This window comes from Lissotriton vulgaris, chromosome 2_1 (assembly GCF_964263255.1).
Source record: "Lissotriton vulgaris chromosome 2_1, aLisVul1.2, whole genome shotgun sequence".
Classification (NCBI taxonomy): domain Eukaryota; kingdom Metazoa; phylum Chordata; class Amphibia; order Caudata; family Salamandridae; genus Lissotriton; species Lissotriton vulgaris.
This window is the reverse complement of record NC_141687.1, coordinates 1,276,364,057-1,276,388,391: the sequence shown is the minus strand read 5'-3', so window position 1 is coordinate 1,276,388,391 and position 24,335 is coordinate 1,276,364,057. Positions and strand designations below refer to the sequence as shown.

Below are 24,335 nucleotides of genomic sequence, written 5' to 3'. Positions count from 1 at the left end.
CAGATTGGAGGAAGACACCTTGAATCTGCCCCAAACGGGTGCAGTAAGACTGCTGGGGGTATATGGGTGGGTGGGGCCCAGGGGTGGGTGGGGCGCTATGCCTGGGTGGGATGCCTCCACCCATTGTTGGCTAAAATATAAACTCTGGGAGTCTAGTGAGCTTTCTGCCACTCCAGGGGAGAAGCATTTGCCCATTGACTGGGGGGCCTACCCCCCCCCCCCCCATCAAAAAAAAGAAATTATTTGGGGTCTAGTGGGTGGATCACTGCTTGGGATCATTCTCCTACAGCCATCCCCAAAGCAGGGGAATAGTACCATTGGAAAGGGGAGATTTTCCTCTTTTCAATGACATATCCCCTGTCTGAATAGATGTTAGGGGAGATGAGATATGCTTGAGCACCGATGGAGTGAATATGAAATGAGCAGATCGGCTCATTTCACTTTCAGTATAATGACATCAGCGCAACATATGCGCCGATCATCATTACAATGAAAGAAAATGCCTCTGGCTGCTTGGGGAAGTTCTTCCCTAGCTTCCGGGACTAAAATAAATAAAAGGGATTTCCGGCCTCTGGTGAGAGGACGGCACAGAGCCGTTCTCAACACACGGGGACTTGTGCAGAGGATGGAATGGAGCAGTCCTCCGCATGCAAGTGGTTAAGGTGTTGTTATTTTGTTGGATATAATTGGGTGCACGCTAGACTAGACTAGACAAACAGGGTAAATAGGGTATGTGGCTGTTTGGCATGTAGGGAGCATTCCTGGCCAACCATTCGGTCATATTGATTCTGGGTGAATATTCACAAAGGGGAAAGAGGAGGAGTGTTCACAAAATGCCTTGCACTTGTTTCTGTGCACTTAAAATGCCTGATGATACATGTATATGATTAAAACTGATTGTTAAAGGAGATACAGTTCCAACAATACCAGAACAGCATAAATAGGGCCATTTACAATTTATTTACACTGGGGTTTATTCCCAGAAATATCCAGAAGGAATGGAGGAGATTTCTTCATGCGGATTGTAGATTTGGACACTTGTGGCAGTGACATACTCCACCCAAAAGAGAGCTCTGAAATTAAGAAGCAGTTTCGCCTCTACCACAAGTTTGTATCAGAGAGGATGGCCATGAAAATACTGTCTGAGCATCATGTATTACCTTAATTCGATTAGTGACTAGTGACACTCCAGATGAGACTCGTGCGGGAATGTCTTTCAAATCAATGGTCTCTTTCCACAGCAGATTGGGATGATCTAGTGGTTGACACTAGCAATTTGCAAAAGGAGCTGAACGTTTGATCACAGGAGAATATGATTAAAGACAGGCCATTAGCTGGCCCGTTCCCTCTGTGGTAGTCACCACAGATGTATCACGCAGTGTGAAGTGCATACAAAAGTAAACTAAATAATCTGAGGCTATCGAACACAGCAGATGGCTGAAATATACCAACCTTTTAGATCGAAGAGAGTTTCTAGCCCTGAAAGTGTTTCCTTCACAAGTAAAAGGGAAAGCTGTGCAGATTCAAACAGACCATACCACAGCAATGTTCTACCTCTGCTGCTGAGTGGAAACTAAATCCTACACTCTCTCAAAACTCGCTCAGGAAATCTGTACAATGGTGCACAGCAAGTAAATAGGGATGGGGACTGAACACCTACCATGAGGGGAAAACAAAGGGGAGGCAAGCTAAGAAGGTAAGAAGGGGTATTCAATGAATGAGAGCTACACCACGAGATAGTAGACATGATCTTGGAAAAATGGGGAAGGTCAAAAATTCACTGTTTTTCAACAATATACAAATTAAATGCCTTGCCTTCATGTGCACACCCAAAATCCAGTGGGAATACTATGTTGACCAGTTGGTAAGGAATATTTGCATACACTTTTCTGCCAATACTGCTCTCACCAAATGTGATCCGCAGATGCAAACAGACACATATGGAAATTATTCTCATTAGATATACCAGAAAAAGCACATAAGATAGATCTACTACAAACCCAGAAGACAAGGGGTTTTGACCCAGATCCAACCAGCCTCAATCGAGCGGTATGGTTCCTAAAGTCTTATAACTTAGATTTCTTCATTTAATTATAGACTGCAGGAAAGTCCTTAGGGGTGGTTATTTTCCTTGTAACCCTAAGTGCTATGCTGTGAAGTGGAAACTGATCGTTATGTACTGCACAACAGGGAAAATCCACAAAGGGACCTTATCGTACGATATCGGATTTACTTGCTAAAATCCAAATTGTCATTTGCCTCTGTATGAGTGCAGTTACTGGCCACAGTGGTATGCACTTGGGTGGAAGGAAGTAAAAACCTTTTTGCAACCGCAGTAATTAAAACCTTTTTGGAAGGGGCAACGAGTAAACCCAACTATGTGAATACCAGTTCCAATGTGGAACCTCCATCTAATGCTCATAATATTTATGAGGTAACCATTTGAATGAATACTGAGCAGTAGCTTAAACTACCTTACATTTTAAAGACCGTATTCCTCATATGAATCGCCTCTCTTCATAGAATAAGCTTGATTGAGGCACTTACTGTTCTGGAGCCATACCTGCAAATGCATAGTTGCGCGGTAATAATAAGGACCAAACATCACTTAATCCCTAAAGTATTATCATATTTTCATGTAAACCAAACTATACTTTCCCACTTTTCTCTAACAGACAAAGTGACAATCTCAAAGGGAATGCCACAAACTAGATGTTCTGTTTGGAAGGCAGTCATTGTTTTTGTATTTTGCAACAAATATACATAAGTAAAATAGATCAGTGCTTGTATTGCATGATATTAAAGTGAGCAGCTGTATCCAAGGGAACAATAGCAAGAGGGATAATCCAAACTATATAGTTACACTGCTTATTAGCGAGATAACACAAAGGCGAAGAGAAGATTCCACAAGGGAAAAAGGTTACTATAGTGTCCATCTCTAATGTCTCATTACAAGACATATCCATGGACACCACAAGGTCATCAGTACACTTACCAAGAATTATTGCACTGACACAGTCAAGCAGCGGGAGTGGCATAAAGGGGGCTAAATCTACTATTTGCATGGACTCATACTTCAGGTCTCTCCTCATACTGAGGTTTTAAAAGCTAAGCACAGCATTTGAATCTAGAAGACATTCATGCTGACAAACTATTGAGCATAGTAATGTTTCTTCTTGCTCAGGAAGATGTTTTCAGAGCTCTACACACAACTTTGTGTGAGGCTCATTCACCAGGATGGTGCATAAAGGGATGGAAGTCTCCATTTACTCCTCAATCACACATTCATAGGAGCCATTCAAGATGCATCTGGTATGACCGCCTTTGCTGCTGAAGATTCCTGAAGATATCCTAAACAATGGGCTTCTGAACTTCCAGAAGGACTTTCTAATACTGAAAGTTGGTTTGACAATAGCAGTGAGACAAGGCTCATCTGCAGGAATCACTGTTCAGGTCTGCTGTTCTATGAAGACAGCCTGCAAATGCATCACATAATACAGCTCCACAATTACAGGTAAATAACTTGCCTTAATTACTAGAGAAACCTCATGTACCCCGCTGGGTAACATCTCTTCATTTCTCTTGCTTACATTCCTCGAGCCATTAATGGATTCATTTATTGCTGCTGTGTGCTTTAAGGTTGGGTGGTTCTCTGGCACCAGTTAACCTCTGCTTTTCTCTGCTGTAGTGATCAAACGGACCCCTTCAACCGGAGCCCCCTCACAATGGATCAAGTCCGGCCCAACACAGAGCTGAAGGACAAAATCCAGGCATGGTTAGAGGAGCGGAAACGTCAGAAGAACCAGAGAACAGAGATGTCATGAGCCAAACAAAGACTGCAAACCCAACAAGACATACCTGAGTTCTAAGTCGCAACTTGTAAATGAGCCATTTTTACTGTTCGACCCATGAAAAATGATGCAATGACCCCTAGCAAAGACGAAAGGACTTCTTCACAGGCTGCAGTCTGTTAACTGACCACTTCTCCAGACCTCAAATTTGTCAGTCACGTTTACCCTTTTTTGTGTTATTAAGACTGTAGTCTGCTCTGCAACCATCTAGGCTCTAAATTGCCAACACTCCCTTCGTGGATCACCGTAGCTGGCATCTTTTTCATTCCCCCCCCCCCCTGAAAATCGTAGAGCGAAAGAAAAAAAAACAGACTGGTACTTTGCAAACTACTGGGGGTCTCTCTTGCCACCTCAATACAGGGCGCGCTCTTACTACGTCATCACAAGACTTTTCCCCCTCTACCTTTGCTTCTGCCTCCCTTAGGTGGCCGCTGCTTTGGCAGAAGCAACAGCCTTCATCTCTGCATAGTGGGCCGTTATCAGGACTTCCACAAAGCATGTGAACAGTGTGATCACCAATACAAAAGTCTTCACTGGCTATTCGCACAACAGCTGTTTTCTAAGTTTTGGTCGTAAACCCGGAGGACAACTAGATTTTTTTAAATATATATATTTATTTTCTTTTATTCCCAGTGATGCTTTGGATAAAGTAGCCCTGAGAGAAATCTTGTCAGCTTCAGAACGAGCCATTTTGTGCTTTCAGAATGATATCGAGTTGTGAGTATTCTGGCTGGCTGGGACGTGGGGTACCGGCAGCCACAGTCTCTTGTACACAGAGGGAGCTTGTGCTGTGGATGCCTACATGTTGCCGCCCTTCAGATATTTACATGCTCCCCAGAGATCTGAAGCAGAGCACACTTCTTTCAGTTATTCCAGAAATTGGGGTGCTTTAGTTTGTATCATTGCTGCTTTCGGATCATCGCTGCAATTACTGCCCAAGCGTTGAATAATTTAAATAAAACTGATTCATTTTGAACATGTATTACTTGTTTCACATAATACCATCACCATCTTCCGAGGACGCTCCCAGGGAAAAAATAAATCCTATGTTTTATATAACCATTGTTCAGACTAGAGAATCATTATGCTATTCAAGAGTTTGTGGCAGTGAGAACAGTGGAAAAGGGGGAGTACTCTCTTGGGGTTTGTGACCGCATGCAATGAACATCTTATGCCATTGGTAATGTGGCTTCCAACCATGGATTCCTCTGACGGCCACACTCGTACCACCTATTTCTTCTTTATGCTGTGAAACCAAACCCTTTCCATCTTCACTTTATGCCACATCATCAAGCATGCCTCATCACCGCCCTGAGATGAGGGAACTGTCAGTTTCGATGGTACAGCGAAAGGCAGACAGCACTCCGGGGATGATGCAGTTCAGGCTGCAAAATTAAATTGTCATAGTTGAGGTTAGGAGGCGAAGACAACATGTGGATATGGGGCTATGGGTGGAAGCTGTACGATCAGGAACTATTTTACAGCTTGATGGCTTAGAGCACTGTGACAGCCTTATAGAATTGAGGGAGGATGGTGAAAGTCTGGTATTTTATGGGGGTAGTTTAGCTCAAAAAGCTATAAATGCATAATATAGGTTAGGAAAAATTTAGATGTCAGGGCAAGGATTATGGGCCCTTGGTGTGCATTTTCAAAGCGGAGATGTTCACAGGACCAAGAGAAAGATGGGGCACTGATGAGGTCATGCAGACTATGCCTAACAGTAGTGCTGGGGATCAGAAGATATTTACAACAAGGGGTGGTGAGGGACAGAGTCTCTGAATTAAACAGAATACTCTCACCCAGTCAAGAGATCAGGGCTAGATCCAACACCGGTTTTTAGCTCACTGCACCATCCCAGTTTCAGAACCTGGCTGTATGCAAATTAGTCTGTTCCTGTCCCAGTGCATGATGGGAACAGGCCAAACCAAACTACAAAAGCCAATTCTTACACTGGGAAGGAAACAAGCTACTGGGGACCGGTTTCTGGCATTTCAGCCGTCTTCGGCCCGGCTTGCTTGAATCCTGATGGTGCAATGAGCAAGGGACTCACATCTGAGTATACCCTTCCACGCTTAGGGTGGACAAAAATATTTACAACAAGGGGTGGTGAGGGACAGAGTCTCTGAATTAAACAGAATACTCTCACCCAGTCAAGAGATCAGGGCTAGATCCAACACCGTTTTTTAGCTCACTGCACCATCCCAGTTTCAGAACCTGGCTGTATGCAAATTAGTCTGTTCCTGTCCCAGTGCATGATGGGAACAGGCCAAACCAAACTACAAAAGCCAATTCTTACACTGGGAAGGAAACAAGCTACCGGGGACCGGTTTCTGGCATTTCAGCCGTCTTCGGCCCGGCTTGCTTGAATCCTGATGGTGCAATGAGCAAGGGACTCACATCTGAGTATACCCTTCCACGCTTAGGGTGGACAAAAATATTTACAACAAGGGGTGGTGAGGGACAGAGTCTCTGAATTAAACAGAATACTCTCACCCAGTCAAGAGATCAGGGCTAGATCCAACACCGTTTTTTAGCTCACTGCACCATCCCAGTTTCAGAACCTGGCTGTATGCAAATTAGTCTGTTCCTGTCCCAGTGCATGATGGGAACAGGCCAAACCAAACTACAAAAGCCAATTCTTACACTGGGAAGGAAACAAGCTACCGGGGACCGGTTTCTGGCATTTCAGCCGTCTTCGGCCCGGCTTGCTTGAATCCTGATGGTGCAATGAGCAAGGGACTCACATCTGAGTATACCCTTCCACGCTTAGGGTGGACAAAAATATTTACAACAAGGGGTGGTGAGGGACAGAGTCTCTGAATTAAACAGAATACTCTCACCCAGTCCAGAGATCAGGGCTAGATCCAACACCGTTTTTAGCTCACTGCACCATCCCAGTTTCAGAACCTGGCTGTATGCAAATTAGTCTGTTCCTGTCCCAGTGCATGATGGGAACAGGCCAAACCAAACTACAAAAGCCAATTCTTACACTGGGAAGGAAACAAGCTACCGGGGACCGGTTTCTGGCATTTCAGCCGTCTTCGGCCCGGCTTGCTTGAATCCTGATGGTGCAATGAGCAAGGGACTCACATCTGAGTATACCCTTCCACGCTTAGGGTGGACAAAAATATTTACAACAAGGGGTGGTGAGGGACAGAGTCTCTGAATTAAACAGAATACTCTCACCCAGTCAAGAGATCAGGGCTAGATCCAACACCGTTTTTTAGCTCACTGCACCATCCCAGTTTCAGAACCTGGCTGTATGCAAATTAGTCTGTTCCTGTCCCAGTGCATGATGGGAACAGGCCAAACCAAACTACAAAAGCCAATTCTTACACTGGGAAGGAAACAAGCTACCGGGGACCGGTTTCTGGCATTTCAGCCGTCTTCGGCCCGGCTTGCTTGAATCCTGATGGTGCAATGAGCAAGGGACTCACATCTGAGTATACCCTTCCACGCTTAGGGTGGACAAAAATATTTACAACAAGGGGTGGTGAGGGACAGAGTCTCTGAATTAAACAGAATACTCTCACCCAGTCCAGAGATCAGGGCTAGATCCAACACCGTTTTTAGCTCACTGCACCATCCCAGTTTCAGAACCTGGCTGTATGCAAATTAGTCTGTTCCTGTCCCAGTGCATGATGGGAACAGGCCAAACCAAACTACAAAAGCCAATTCTTACACTGGGAAGGAAACAAGCTACCGGGGACCGGTTTCTGGCATTTCAGCCGTCTTCGGCCCGGCTTGCTTGAATCCTGATGGTGCAATGAGCAAGGGACTCACATCTGAGTATACCCTTCCACGCTTAGGGTGGACAAAAATATTTACAACAAGGGGTGGTGAGGGACAGAGTCTCTGAATTAAACAGAATACTCTCACCCAGTCAAGAGATCAGGGCTAGATCCAACACCGTTTTTTAGCTCACTGCACCATCCCAGTTTCAGAACCTGGCTGTATGCAAATTAGTCTGTTCCTGTCCCAGTGCATGATGGGAACAGGCCAAACCAAACTACAAAAGCCAATTCTTACACTGGGAAGGAAACAAGCTACCGGGGACCGGTTTCTGGCATTTCAGCCGTCTTCGGCCCGGCTTGCTTGAATCCTGATGGTGCAATGAGCAAGGGACTCGCATCTGAGTATACCCTTCCACGCTTAGGGTGGACAAAAATATTTACAACAAGGGGTGGTGAGGGACAGAGTCTCTGAATTAAACAGAATACTCTCACCCAGTCAAGAGATCAGGGCTAGCTCCAACACCGTTTTTTAGCTCACTGCACCATCCCAGTTTCAGAACCTGGCTGTATGCAATTTAGTCTGTTCCTGTCCCAGTGCATGATGGGAACAGGCCAAACCAAACTACAAAAGCCAATTCTTACACTGGGAAGGAAACAAGCTACCGGGGACCGGTTTCTGGCATTTCAGCCGTCTTCGGCCCGGCTTGCTTGAATCCTGATGGTGCAATGAGCAAGGGACTCACATCTGAGTATACCCTTCCACGCTTAGGGTGGACAAAAATATTTACAACAAGGGGTGGTGAGGGACAGAGTCTCTGAATTAAACAGAATACTCTCACCCAGTCAAGAGATCAGGGCTAGATCCAACACTGTTTTTTAGCTCACTGCACCATCCCAGTTTCAGAACCTGGCTGTATGCAAATTAGTCTGTTCCTGTCCCAGTGCATGATGGGAACAGGCCAAACCAAACTACAAAAGCCAATTCTTACACTGGGAAGGAAACAAGCTACCGGGGACCGGTTTCTGGCATTTCAGCCGTCTTCGGCCCGGCTTGCTTGAATCCTGATGGTGCAATGAGCAAGGGACTCACATCTGAGTATACCCTTCCACGCTTAGGGTGGACAAAAATATTTACAACAAGGGGTGGTGAGGGACAGAGTCTCTGAATTAAACAGAATACTCTCACCCAGTCAAGAGATCAGGGCTAGATCCAACACCGTTTTTTAGCTCACTGCACCATCCCAGTTTCAGAACCTGGCTGTATGCAAATTAGTCTGTTCCTGTCCCAGTGCATGATGGGAACAGGCCAAACCAAACTACAAAAGCCAATTCTTACACTGGGAAGGAAACAAGCTACCGGGGACCGGTTTCTGGCATTTCAGCCGTCTTCGGCCCGGCTTGCTTGAATCCTGATGGTGCAATGAGCAAGGGACTCACATCTGAGTATACCCTTCCACGCTTAGGGTGGACAAAAATATTTACAACAAGGGGTGGTGAGGGACAGAGTCTCTGAATTAAACAGAATACTCTCACCCAGTCAAGAGATCAGGGCTAGATCCAACACCGTTTTTTAGCTCACTGCACCATCCCAGTTTCAGAACCTGGCTGTATGCAAATTAGTCTGTTCCTGTCCCAGTGCATGATGGGAACAGGCCAAACCAAACTACAAAAGCCAATTCTTACACTGGGAAGGAAACAAGCTACCGGGGACCGGTTTCTGGCATTTCAGCCGTCTTCGGCCCGGCTTGCTTGAATCCTGATGGTGCAATGAGCAAGGGACTCACATCTGAGTATACCCTTCCACGCTTAGGGTGGACAAAAATATTTACAACAAGGGGTGGTGAGGGACAGAGTCTCTGAATTAAACAGAATACTCTCACCCAGTCAAGAGATCAGGGCTAGATCCAACACCGTTTTTTGGCTCACTGCACCATCCCAGTTTCAGAACCTGGCTGTATGCAAATTAGTCTGTTCCTGTCCCAGTGCATGATGGGAACAGGCCAAACCAAACTACAAAAGCCAATTCTTACACTGGGAAGGAAACAAGCTACCGGGGACCGGTTTCTGGCATTTCAGCCGTCTTCGGCCCGGCTTGCTTGAATCCTGATGGTGCAATGAGCAAGGGACTCACATCTGAGTATACCCTTCCACGCTTAGGGTGGACAAAAATATTTACAACAAGGGGTGGTGAGGGACAGAGTCTCTGAATTAAACAGAATACTCTCACCCAGTCAAGAGATCAGGGCTAGATCCAACACCGTTTTTTAGCTCACTGCACCATCCCAGTTTCAGAACCTGGCTGTATGCAAATTAGTCTGTTCCTGTCCCAGTGCATGATGGGAACAGGCCAAACCAAACTACAAAAGCCAATTCTTACACTGGGAAGGAAACAAGCTACCGGGGACCGGTTTCTGGCATTTCAGCCGTCTTCGGCCCGGCTTGCTTGAATCCTGATGGTGCAATGAGCAAGGGACTCACATCTGAGTATACCCTTCCACGCTTAGGGTGGACAAAAATATTTACAACAAGGGGTGGTGAGGGACAGAGTCTCTGAATTAAACAGAATACTCTCACCCAGTCAAGAGATCAGGGCTAGATCCAACACCGTTTTTTAGCTCACTGCACCATCCCAGTTTCAGAACCTGGCTGTATGCATATTAGTCTGTTCCTGTCCCAGTGCATGATGGGAACAGGCCAAACCAAACTACAAAAGCCAATTCTTACACTGGGAAGGAAACAAGCTACCGGGGACCGGTTTCTGGCATTTCAGCCGTCTTCGGCCCGGCTTGCTTGAATCCTGATGGTGCAATGAGCAAGGGACTCACATCTGAGTATACCCTTCCACGCTTAGGGTGGACAAAAATATTTACAACAAGGGGTGGTGAGGGACAGAGTCTCTGAATTAAACAGAATACTCTCACCCAGTCAAGAGATCAGGGCTAGATCCAACACCGTTTTTTAGCTCACTGCACCATCCCAGTTTCAGAACCTGGCTGTATGCAAATTAGTCTGTTCCTGTCCCAGTGCATGATGGGAACAGGCCACTGGGTAAGAGTGGTCTGCTCAATTCAGACACTCTGTTCATCACCACCCCCTTTTGTAAATCGATTTTGGCCACTATAGGTGTGGCAGGGTATACTCAGACATGAGTCCCTTTCTCACTGCTCCATCAGGATTCAAGCAAGCCGGGCCGAAGAGGCTGAAATGCCAGAAACCGGTCCCCGGTAGCTTGTCTCCTTTCTGGTGAAGAATTGGCTTGGTAGTTTAGTCTGCCCTGTTCCCATGATGCACTGGGCCAGGGACAGACTGATTTGCATATAGCCAGGTTCTGAGCTGGGATGGTGCAGTGAGATAAATAACGGTGATGGATCAAGCCCAGATCCTTGGACTGGGTAAGAGTGATCTGCTCAATTCAGACACTCTGTTCATCACCACCCCCTTTTGTAAATCGATTTTGGCCACTATAGGTGTGGCAGGGTATACTCAGACATGAGTCCCTTTCTCACTGCTCCATCAGGATTCAAGCAAGCCGGGCCGAAGAGGCTGAAATGCCAGAAACCGGTCCCCGGTAGCTTGTCTCCTTTCTGGTGAAGAATTGGCTTGGTAGTTTAGTCCGCCCTGTTCCCATGATGCACTGGGCCAGGGACAGACTGATTTGCATATAGCCAGGTTCTGAGCTGGGATGGTGCAGTGAGATAAATAACGGTGATGGATCAAGCCCAGATCTTTGGACTGGGTAAGAGTGGTCTGCTCAATTCAGACACTCTGTTCATCACCACCCCCTTTTGTAAATCGATTTTGGCCACTATAGGTGTGGCAGGGTATACTCAGACATGAGTCCCTTTCTCACTGCTCCATCAGGATTCAAGCAAGCCGGGCCGAAGAGGCTGAAATGCCAGAAACCGGTCCCCGGTAGCTTGTCTCCTTTCTGGTGAAGAATTGGCTTGGTAGTTTAGTCTGCCCTGTTCCCATGATGCACTGGGCCAGGGACAGACTGATTTGCATATAGCCAGGTTCTGAGCTGGGATGGTGCAGTGAGATAAATAACGGTGATGGATCAAGCCCAGATCTTTGGACTGGGTAAGAGTGGTCTGCTCAATTCAGACACTCTGTTCATCACCACCCCCTTTTGTAAATCGATTTTGGCCACTATAGGTGTGGCAGGGTATACTCAGACATGAGTCCCTTTCTCACTGCTCCATCAGGATTCAAGCAAGCCGGGCCGAAGAGGCTGAAATGCCAGAAACCGGTCCCCGGTAGCTTGTCTCCTTTCTGGTGAAGAATTGGCTTGGTAGTTTAGTCTGCCCTGTTCCCATGATGCACTGGGCCAGGGACAGACTGATTTGCATATAGCCAGGTTCTGAGCTGGGATGGTGCAGTGAGATAAATAACGGTGATGGATCAAGCCCAGATCTTTGGACTGGGTAAGAGTGGTCTGCTCAATTCAGACACTCTGTTCATCACCACCCCCTTTTGTAAATCGATTTTGGCCACTATAGGTGTGGCAGGGTATACTCAGACATGAGTCCCTTTCTCACTGCTCCATCAGGATTCAAGCAAGCCGGGCCGAAGAGGCTGAAATGCCAGAAACCGGTCCCCGGTAGCTTGTCTCCTTTCTGGTGAAGAATTGGCTTGGTAGTTTAGTCTGCCCTGTTCCCATGATGCACTGGGCCAGGGACAGACTGATTTGCATATAGCCAGGTTCTGAGCTGGGATGGTGCAGTGAGATAAATAACGGTGATGGATCAAGCCCAGATCTTTGGACTGGGTAAGAGTGGTCTGCTCAATTCAGACACTCTGTTCATCACCACCCCCTTTTGTAAGGGGATCAGAAGATGGCACAATTCTAATTGGGGCTTTGGTCACTTTGGAAGTCGAACACTTGAAGGGCTCGGCAGAGATATGTTTTTGTTCAGTACAGTAAAGGTTACGTCAAGGCATGTTAGATATAAGGACATACTGATCCAGGGTGTTCATAGGGCTAATTATAAAAGCTCAAAGAGCATGTTGCAGGTAGTATGTGCTCAAACCGCATACAGAAGACAGGAGGAGCTTGGATACTGCTGCTTTGCTTGGTGCACTATGATCAAGACAATACAATATGGTACCATTTCATCTTTTCAAAGGTCCTGTTCTGACTACTTGGCCACACATCGGCAGCAAACCTGCATATATGTCTTTAAGCTCCTCTACATAAAACTGTCATCAACATAGTATATGGGAATATGGTGCTAGAGTTCCAGAAATGGCCTCATGCTTCCTTCTGTACTACAGTTGTCAGCACATCACAGAGCCAGGCTATGATACTAGACACACCTTAAGGCCTTTGAGCTCCTGTGCATATCATTTTAACCCACACAGGTGGTTAAGTACTAGAGCTCAAGCAAAGGCCTTGTTCTCCTGTGTCTTAAACCCTATGGTAACCGCTCACTGTACTACGGTATAGTAGTAGAGCACCATAGAAAATCCTTGGCCTCCATTCTAATGAAGAAACGCAAGAATTACCTGAATATTGAGAAGGGAATGTTCCCTGCATGTATTGGTGGTGTGAACACTTCCCAGAGTGCCAGACTGCATATGCAATTGGCCCTGCAGCCATGCTAATCTAGCATATGAGGAGAGGTTTAGGCCTGTCTGTTGTAACTCAAGGCCTACAAAGTGTTCTTTGACCTCGGGGAATACAAAACCTATCATTATAATGTTATATGACTATTGTTCATGTCCTGGGTTGATCACATAAAGTGGTGGTGTACTTTGGTTTGTGAAATGTTTGTTGCACAGAGCTTTTTTCTATCCCAGGAAAATGTGGTCTACTGATCCCACCTGTTTGAATATCCGCTATAGTGTGCTCCCCCTGACCTTTGCAATGACATTCCTTGGGCATATCGATTTCATGGATTTGTAGCATGTGTGCTAGCAATACGCTGTCTATAGTGAGTCTCAATACTGAGATCAGTGGAGGATACATTTTAAAAACAAAATTTTATTTGTCAATGTGCACAATAGGCGCATGACTATGTACCCCAGAGTTCACTGCAATATCACATTACATAAACAAATGTCAGCCATTGACTTTTAAAGAAAACCAGCAGTACAAAGTATAACGTACCATAGACAACCCTATGCGCCCCACCTGTTCCCCTCCTCCCCCACCCCGATTCGCGCAACCACCACCGAGACCAACCTCCCCCCAACACACACACACACCCCAGACTACCCCCCCTGCGCCAGGCCCAACCATCCCACCCCCATCTTACTCCACTGAAATATCCTCCGTTTCAGCCGGGGGCTCCAGCCACAACCCCCTATAGTCAGCCCACCGCTTCCAAATTTTGAAGTGCTTACACGAGCACACCGGCGGCACAAAGATCAGCCGCTCTAACCCCATGCAGAAGTCTAAGCCAGCCTTCCAGGCAGCAACCGAGGGCACCCGCTCATCCTTCCACTTCTGGGCGATGTCACGTTTCGCTAATGTGAGGCCCAACAGTAGCAGGTGCCGCTTATATATATTGCCCCCGATCTCCTCCATCACATGCAGGAGGGCAAGCCGCGGCGTACGTGGAAGCGACCACCCCAGGACCTCCGATAGGCAGGCGAATATTTCTCTCCAGAAGCGGTCCAGCGACAGGCACTGCCAAACTGTATGCAGAAGTGTACCCTCTGCTCCACGTCACCGGAGGCACTCCGGGGAGGCGACCAGCCCTGCCCGCCACAGTCGCACCCGAGTAAAATAAACTTGGTGAAGATATTAGAATTGGATGAGGCGGAGGGGCACAGGGAGGATACATTTTAGAAGGCCACTAGTTTATCATGGCACAAGATGGAGGGTGGAGACAGGCACCCAGACAGTGGAAATTTGACGGTATTGTGCCTAGAGGGTGGTACCCAGACACTGAAGTGAGGGAGAATGGAGACAGATTCTTGTAAGCAGAGGGCTGTACATTAGTTCTTTCTAAGCACTGTCATTTGGTAGATGCTTGGGGTGAGGGGTGAGAGAGCAGTTTCTGGTAAGGTGAGGATATTTTCAAGAAGGGCTGGTCCTTTGTTTGTCCCTGATGACTGACTGTCTCAAGAAGACTGATGACAACCATTTGCAAAGACCTTACACTTCATTGTGCCCTTGTTCTGGATGCTCCTACTTCGAGCTACCATCATTGCTACCTGCTATAAGAGCCACCCCCTTGCGCAAAAGCTGTGTGAGAGCTACAAAATAACGTTTGAAAGAGAACTGCCCCAAACTTGTCCTGGCCTTGCGGGGTAGAGACTGTCCAAGATGATCAGCCCAAGATTTGTTCCAGCAGGTGGAGGACCCAGAAATAGCGGACTGCCTTCAGGAAGCAAAGCTGATGTTGACCTGATTTGCGAGGTGCCAGTGCAGTTCTTTTAGTCTGCTGTATAAACCAACTAGTCATCAGAATGTCATTGTGCAGTTCCCCTTTTCCACCACAAGCCGCGAAGGTCTGACATTATGACTATTTGCCTGCGGTGTTCACCTGTAAGGCACCGTCTGCACCAGTTCAGAGGCTACAACTGCCAAAAACGACTTCCTGTCTGCAACAGCCCAGAGACTGCAACTACTGAAGAAAAGAACCGGAGTGCTGCAATTGCCGAAGACGAGAGCATGCCCAGCCTGTCAGCTGCTAATGCCGAAGACCAGCACCAGCCTTCACTGACCTGGATGGCACAGCAGCTGATGATACAAACCCACTGAGCAGGCCTGTTCTGTTCAACAATGGTTTCCAAAGGTGGAGTAAGATCACTGTCTGAAGTCTTCCATCACTGACTGACGCTGTGAGGTAACTGACCGCACCAACCAGCGCCAGCAGTCCACAACTACGATGAGAAGGTAACATGGGACTGAACTCGCATGAGTAGAGAGGCTGACCCTAATTTGTGCAAAGGTGAAACCTGGTACTTCATTAGAACTCGTAGATGAGGTTTCTACTCTGTAACTGAACTGGCCTCGGAGTATGTAGCTTAGTATTTTGCTTTGAGATTCTTTTCAACTAAAGATAAACACTGGACAGGAAAATGCTGTGTCTGTTGTGCGACTTGATTTCTGAGCTCTTGTCCCCATACTCCCTCACTGAGAAGCCACTAAATTCACCCTCACTACTCCGACTTAATCGCACAAAGTGTGTACTTGGCCCAGTTTGCAAACCCATGGTAAGACCTGTCTGCCTTGTGCTACCTTTGAATTGGGTCTGACATACGTTATTTAAAATGACTGCAGGTTCTTACTTCAGATAACCGTGTCCGATTTGTGATCCAGCTTAAGAGCATCAGCACTTCACAGGGTGCTGCTATCGCAGACTAGTCCCACCCCCCTGCAGCCTCACCAAAAGTTAGAAACAAAATGAAGGTAGGGGAGCCTAAGACCTGCCCGAAGCAAACGCAGCTGCAGGGTTAAACACTCAGAAGGAAGGTGTAAGTATCTGATGTCAGGATAACTAACTCTTGATATGATGCCTGTAGGAAAGTAGGATATGCTTTCATGGTTACCCCCACTTTTTGATTGATGTCTGGATGTTTTTGATTAGTCTGACTAGGATCCTGCTAATATGGACTCCAGTCACTGTGCTTTCTCCCTAAATTGACCATGGTAAGTACTTGTGTAGATCCACAATTGGCTACGAGTGTACCCATGTAAGTCCCTAGTATATGGTACTAGGGTACCGAGGGAATCGCTACACCAAGGGTCTTTCATGACCTGCAGCATGCAGTGTGCCACCCATGCGAGTCCACTTAAACAGTGACTACAGGCCTGCCATACCAGCCTGTGTGAGTTGGTGCTTTCACCTCTCATCACTGATATACATTTCTTTATATCTGTCACTACACTTAAAACCCATAGGTCACCCCTATGGCAGGCTCTTCAGTGCTGAGGCAGGGTGCTGCGTTGCTTGCTTGGTTTGAGGGTGCCGTTGCCTAAGCAGGACACCCCTACAACCCCCGGATTTTATGACCTATAGTGTACATTGGTCATTACAAGATATCCAACTATGTAGTTGCTGCACTGAACCTGGTCATGTTTGGTATCGAACATGTTGGAATCAAATCCCAACACTGGTTCCAGTGTTGGAAGTATGATCCCACGTACTGGGGTCTCCCTTGGGGTACCCTCCCCTGTACTCCTGGTTACAGCCTTTCAGGGTCTGACAGCAAGCTGGTGCAGCTGCTGACCACAGACCCGATTCTGCCCTCCTGAGCTGAGTTCGAGCAGGGGAAAGTAGAACAATAGGTTTCCTGTCACAGAGAGGTGTGACCACCTCCCACACGGGACTCTGTGTATTGGGCTGGGTTGGGGGCACTTGCGAGCACCACCCGACTGCTTTGAAGGGCTCATTTGGTTCCGTCTGGGTGTATACTCCCCCTCTGTCCAGTCCCTCCTCTGGGAGGGAACCCTGAGTTGTTCCAATCCTTTCCCTAGGGTACTTAAGGGCTTACCTGTGGGTAGTTATTTAGGTTTGTCGTGGGGAAAGACTCAATCTCCAACCGTCTGGACACTTGGTCTTTGCTGGACTTCACCTGGAACCAAGACTGCATCAAGGAAGACTCCAGTTGCTCCTGGTCTCACTGTTCTGCAAGTCTTCTTTGTCCTCTGTGTCTGTGCTTCTTCCAGAATCCACAACAGGCCCTTGGCAATTCAAGGACACTTGAAGTTCTCCCTTGGTGTGAAGGAGTCACGCCCTTGCATCTGCAGGCACCACAACAAAGCTGACCTGTCTGCTACTCCTGATGTCCCACGGACTTCGAAAGGCTCAGCAACACAAGTAGTGTTTCTGCAAGTCCCTCAAGGCCTAACTTGTCCTCTCTGCAATTTTGAGGCCAGTATCCATCGTTGGAACCGAACCCCTGTGCACTGCGTCGACTGGCCATTTGCATGGCTTGTTGGCTTTGCACTCCTGAAAACTTCGAGCTACAAGAAGCTCTAGCCTACAGCATCTCATCCTGCCAAGTACAGCGCCCACACTTTATCTTTTGTATTGTGGGCCTTGCTTCTTGATGAGCTGCCCGAGGTCCTCTTTGCAACTCCTGGGCTTTCAGCCTGTGGGTCCTCCTGAGGGTCTTCTGCTTCAGCTTGCTCCCCTGCTTGTGGTTAGTTGCTTCTTCGTTCTTCATGCCATTTGTAGCTACCAAGGTATGTTGGTGCTCTTGTTGGACACCATACTCTTGCCCCACATGCCCTGTCACCAACATCCGACATGGGACAGCTGGTGCACAGCTCCTGGCCTCCTCAGCGTCATCTGGTCCTCACTGCTGCAGCTAAAGCAACATGAAAAAGGGGAGTTCCCAGGTTTTTAAGAGGACCCCGAAGGGGTTCCAGCAGTAAATAGAAGTCACCCACAGAACCACTCAAGAATATTAGATCTTAAATCCTTTATTTATATCAATAGAAAATTAGAACACATTTCAATTAATTCAATACGACATATTATTTTATAAATAGAAGCCAAGACATAGGGATATAGTATCTGCCCACGGGACATAAATAAAACACTAAAAATTGGCACACAAATCATACACTCATTCTAACAATTATTGACTCATTCACAACCCATACACACTCACACTATACTCAATCAGAAAACACATATACTCCAACAACCACTGAAAAGCGCCGACGCGCGTTTCGGAATCGTGCCACATTGGAAAGTTCCTTCATCAGGGCGCATGACATACACAACACAATTCTTTAAGGTCTCAATAGAGATCCTATGGCAGCATGATGTGAAACAGGTCCCGAATGGTGCATAAGGGCAAGGAGAGCATATCCAATATATTTGAAGGTGGGCAGCTCACAGATAGAAGCCAGCTCAAATGCAGAATGAGAGCCAGGAAAACAACGGTCTCCCAGGAAGAGTGGTAATGCAATTAGCACATTGGCTGTACCGAAGAATTAATCTGAGAACAAGCAACAGGCTGCATAGACCGGGCGGATTTACGTCAAGTAGTCGTCCAAATGCATCGTGTCCAAAGGAATGAGAGGGGTGTGAGAACAATTGAAAGTGCACCGAAGCTCCACAGTGAGGTTCTATAGTGCGGCCATGGATCGGGCCAACAACTACCCAGTAGTTGGGGGGATAGGTTCCAAACGGATATTTAAGAGCGAAATTTAAGCGATTCACGTAATGGGTCTTCCACCCGGGCCGGTCGAGTACACGCCAAGACAGTAACGACCCAAATGGTCTGATTTAAAAATCGTCTGTTACGCACCAAGGATATGGGCCACCTTAAGAACGATATTCAAGCGATTCACGAAGTAGGTCTACCGCCCGGGCCGGCCGAGTACAAGCCAAGCACAGCTGCAGCGACAAGGACACTGTCAAATCAAATGAACTGTCTGACATCGGTTGGCATTACTCTTACGTACCACCTGGTCACGCCTGAGTGGCATAGACTCTGTGACATCAGCTAGCAGGTTCTTCACTTCCAGAATCCACCCTTTGAATCAACTGTACATCTTCACCTTCTTCTCGAGAGGCACTTATCTCCAAGTCTTCCATTGTTGTCTACAATGGTTTGAGTCTTCTATTCACCCCTATGAACCTGGCTTCCCTAGTGTAGGTTACCTAGTGTTCGAGGCATATGAGCTGCAGATCACACACTATGCATAGATTGCCATCTGGTGTTGGGCCCCGATGTTTGCACTTGTTTTTGTCTTGTAAAAGTCTTTGGAAGTCACAAGATAGGCGGCGACTCCTTTGGATGATAGTGCGCGTGGGCTTCGGCTCCATCTTCAGATTGTTTTTTTCCGCCATGGGGCGACGATGTATTTCTTGCGTTCCAGTGGGGAACCGTCATTGATTCCACTTTCGACCTGCAATCATTCACCCTTTCTTCGGTATTGTTTTCAATCGTGAACCCTAGTTGTCGCGAAACTCTCCAACGTCGGAAGTCCTCGATTCCGATCGTCGACCAGGGCTTCAGGCTTACCTGGGCCTTGGCATCTGGCTCATGGAAAGGACTTCCATTCCCAACGACCTCCTCCAAGAGGGCGTTGACGTACCAGAACAGGAGCGGGTCGAAGAACACCTCATCAGTGCCTCCGAAGCCGAGGACTCCGACATCAAAGACCTCACTCCGGCGCAGGCACACCTTCATCTTTGGGCCCAGGTGCACACTGAGAGACTGCTTCCCATGCCCCGCCCCCTGGCTCGGCAAAGAAGCCTATTAAGCCTTCAGGCGACTCTGGCTCGGGTCAGTCTGTAATCGGTACCGAAACCCGGTCACCAGCACCGAAAAAGAAACCGCCCTCCTCCGATCGCTGCCTCCACATCCAAGAACTCGGCACAGAAGTCTACACGCACCGTCCCATCGACTCCGAAAAAATACTCCGAGCCGAACAAAAAACCACACCCTAAAAGTTTGAAATCACACTCTTCGGAGCCGAAAAAAGCCTCGGAATGTGAAAAAACAACTGGTTCCCCAGGCAGCCACAGAGACTGTAAAACATCACTTTTCTAAGCCAAAAGACCACAAAACCGTTTTGGAGTCGGTGCAGCGTAAGGCTACCAAACCGAAAAGTCGGCGCCAAAAGACCAGCCTCCATCCGAAGAGCTTTTTACACCAGATCCTAGACCAAAAACTCTTCTCAAAGACCCTGGTCCGTTCGCCCCAAGTTCAAAGAAGAGACCATTGGATACGCCTGCACCGGCTCCGCCACCTAAAAAGAGGGACATTGCCACATCTCCCCACAGGGTCCCTTCTCCACCACACCATTCTCCTACACCATCTCCTCCACCAAGGGACGATGATGACACCTCTAATGACACAGGGGGTACAGATGAGGAGCAACTAGGGGATGCTAGTCCACCTTCTTCCCCCGATATCTGGGACGATTACAACACGCCAAATGTCCCTAATGTTCCACAGGAGGACATCTACCCCTCTAGGACTTCTCCTCCAGAGGACACAACGGGCTTTAATCCGCTACTCCACAGAGCTGCCCAATACCACAGGGTTAACTTGCATACAGACCCTGTGGAAGAGGATTTCCTAATGGACACTTTTGATACCTCCCAAAGGTCCACCTCTATTTTGCCTATGCTAAAAGGGGTCATCAAGCATGCACCTCAAGTGTTTAAAGATCCTGTGAGGGCTAGAGTTATTAACCCCAGGATCGAGAAAAAGTACAAAGCTGCCCATGTGGACCCAGCCTACATTCAGGGCCCGTACCTTTAGATTCCCTAATAGTCTCCAATGCTAGGAAAAAAGGCCAACTCAGACATCAGGGGACGCTCCATCCCCGACAGAGAGTCCAAACTCTTGGACGCCTCTGGCAAAAGAACAGTGTCCTAAGCTGATAACATATGGCGTATCGCCAACACTCAAGCTCTGTTAGCCAGGTACGATAGGGCACATTACGATGAACTAGAGACCCGATTACAGCACCTCTCAGACAAATATAAAAATAGGGCCAATGACCTCATACAGGAGGGAAAAATCATCACTAACCCCTCCATTCAGTGTGCTCTGGACATAGATACCGCCTCCAGAGCCGTCAACACAAGTGTCCTTCTGCGTAGACCTGCTTGGCTACGCATTTCAGGTTTTAAACCTGAAGTACAAACAGCCTGATTCATGAAAACCGGAATCTGCGATTCTCAAATAGCGAAAAATTGCGATTCGCTATTGAGAAATCGCAGATCGGAATTCATGATGTTGTGCGAGAATAAAATGCGAATCGCACACGGCCGCAAAATCCGTTTGAGATTATCGATAATCGCAGAAAAATCGCTATTTCCGGCTACATCCGTGTCGGGATTGCGATATCTCAAATAGCGATATCGCTAATTGCGAGATCGCAAAATCGTGAGATCGGGAAAACGGAAGGTCGCATTTCGAGCACAGTGATGACATCACAACCAGGAAGCAGCCAGTTCCCACCCCCATTCACCACAGTGAGGCAGACCTCGAGTCAGCAACTGGGAGAGCTCCTGCTATTCTTTTTGGATTCCAACTCTGAAACAACAGTGCTGCAATGTCTGAGGAAGCTGTTCCTGGACCCAGCAACACCACAGGAAGTTAAAATTTTCCGAACAGGAGCTGGAGCATTTGATAGAAGGGGTGGTGGCCAACCACTCCAAACTGTTTGGCAAGGACTCTAGGAGGGTGCCGGAGCAGGAAAAAAGGAGGATCTGGCAGGGAATAGCGTCCACAGTGAACTCTGTGGGTGTGGCTGATAGGTCACTGGACGAACTAAAAAAACGATGGTACGACCTCCGAGGTCGTGCCAAAGAGAAGGTGGCTGAGCGCCTTGGAGAGGCATCGGGCACTGGAGGGGGAGGACCTACAGTCCCTCCAAAGAAAGCCTTGGAGGACCAAGTGGAAGACATGCTTGAGAGGGAGGCGTGCATTGGAGTTATGCGTCTGGACTCATCCCGCCGTACCCAAGACATCCAAGGTAAGTGGCATGCGACTGCGACCCTGTCCCCTATGAATGTCCATGACCATATAGGCTCCCATAATGTTCCATAGTCATGCCATTGTTGCACATCAGGTAATGCCCTGAAGCATTGTGGGACATGTAGTGTGGCCACAATGTAGTAGTACCACAATGCAGCCAGACAGGTTCCAAAGTACGCAAAGCCATAGCCAGTCAGGGAATGTCATCCAGCATGCAAGTAGCAACTGCACGTGTGACAGATACATGCAACTAATGAACGTCCACTTACCCTTACAGGTGGCGCAGACAGCAGCGACAGCGAGAGGCTGCTAATAGATGAGGAGGCCCAGGATGAGGAGGAGGTGCCGCCACATACACAGGCACCAGCCCCTGCCGCAGCAACAACACCAGCAGCCAGGTCCACCAGCAGTGTGCCTCCTGCGTCTGGCGCAGCAACCACTGCCGCAGCCAGGCCCACAACTAGTGTGCCCCCAGCCTCAGCCGCTACAACTACAGCCGCAGCCAGGCCCACAACTAGCGTGCCCCCAGCCTCAGCCGCAACAACTACAGCCGCAGCCAGGCCCACTACCAGTGTGCCTCCAGCCCCTGCCGCACCAGCACCACCTGATGTAGAAGCAGCTGGTGCTTCTACATCAGGGCCCGCGACACCGGCAACACAGCGGCCAGCCACTGTGTCAGGCCAGCAGAGCAGGCGTGGCAGGTCTCGCCAGCAGTCCAATGCAGCAATCAGCAGGAGGGGGAATGGACAGCGGCTGGCGCGAATGAGCGTTGAAAGACGCATGCTGCGTATACATCGGCTTCAGGCACGCCGGCAAGGTGCCATGCAGCTACAGCTGTACAACATTGGGCGCAATGTGGCCGGAGTGGGGGACCGCATGACGGCGGCCATGGCAGGTGTGGGGGAGGGAATGGCCCGCATGACTGCAGCCATGGAGGCCAACACTGCAGCTATAACATCTCAGCGCAACGCAGCACGCCGGCGCCACCGTCCGCTATTGACCCGGCTGACGGCCTACACCAGGTCCAATTATGTTGTAGGCAATGCAACATCACAGTTATCGCGGCGGTACCTTGCGCAGCAGCAGCAGCTCATCCAGTGCTGCGAGGATGTGGCCAGGGTCCTTGAGCACCTGACCACTGCCGTGACAGCACTACACCCTCCTGCTCTACCTGCCACTGTTGGGGGTGATGATGTCAGCGAGGGGACACCGAGCATGAGCAGCCACTCTGCCTCACAAGTAGGGTCACTCAGGCGCAGCACCAGGAGCACGGCAGGTACACGTGCCTTGGAAGAGGATGAGCCTCAGAGGCGCTTGGGTGGTATGCGCAGGAGGCGCAATTGACTTCATATGACTATTTCTGGGACAGGCTGAGTATAAGCCTGCCCTGTCCTTTCACACAGCAGTATGCCGAAATACTGTTACCAATGACCACATTTATAGTGGTAGCATTATTGTGAATGAAACAATAATAATTTATTTTGCAGCACACATTGGCATTGTCATTATTACATTTTGCATGCATTTGTGATTTGTGGGGTGAGGGTAGAGGGTGCACTAGAAACTGTTCATTGTGATGTGGTTGCAGCGTCTGTGGCCTTCAGCTGGGTTCTCGCCGCGCGCATGTGCAGGTGGCCGGTCGTCCCCTTCCAATTCACTGCCAGAGATGTCGACAGGTATCCTGCGCTTGGTAGCAATGTTGTGTAGGATAGCACACACAGCCACAATGCGGCAGCACACTTCAGGACTGTAGTACATGGCCCCACCTGTCTTGTGAAGTATGCGGAATCTGCTCTTCAGTAGCCCAAATGTTCTCTCTATGCAATTCCTTGTGCGTATGTGTGATACGTTGTAACGCCGTTGCTGTGGTGTAGCAGGGTTGAGGTATGGGGTGAGGAGGCATTCACGCAGGGCGTAGCCACTGTCACCTGAATGAGAGGAGCAGAGGGTGAGTGCCTGTGCAGCACAGCTAGTCATTCGCAATGTGACATTGTGGGCAAAGTGTACTTACCAAGTAGGTGTCCTTCCCCGAAGTCTCCCCTGACCAGTTGCGTGTGGAGGCCGCTGTGGCGGAATATGAATGAGTCATGTGTACCCCCCGGGCACCGTGCCACTATGTCGGTGATGTATGTCTTTGCATTGCAGACCATTTGGATGTTGAGGGAGTGGTAGGACTTGCGATTGCGGTACATGTACTCCGTTCCAGCAGGTGGGCAAATGTGGACGTGGGTACAGTCAATGCATCCTATCGCGTGTGGGAAACGGGCAACATTGTAGAATTGTAGCTTGGTCTCATCCAATTCCTGTTGGCTGGTGGGAAATCTGATGTGCTGGTGTAGCT

At 48.3% G+C, this 24,335-nt stretch overlaps 1 protein-coding gene across 1 annotated transcript in view; it reads left to right on the top strand.

The window, feature by feature from the left end:
* UBE4A (ubiquitination factor E4A) overlaps window positions 1–4,910 on the top strand; it is a 284,893-nt gene extending 279,983 nt beyond the window's left edge. The window contains exon 20 of the mRNA XM_086956992.1: window positions 3,689–4,910. Coding sequence (XP_086813118.1) covers window positions 3,689–3,824 — 136 coding nt within the window. The 3' untranslated portion in view covers window positions 3,825–4,910. The remainder of the gene's footprint in view (window positions 1–3,688) is intronic.
* Window positions 4,911–24,335: the final 19,425 nt, after the last annotated feature.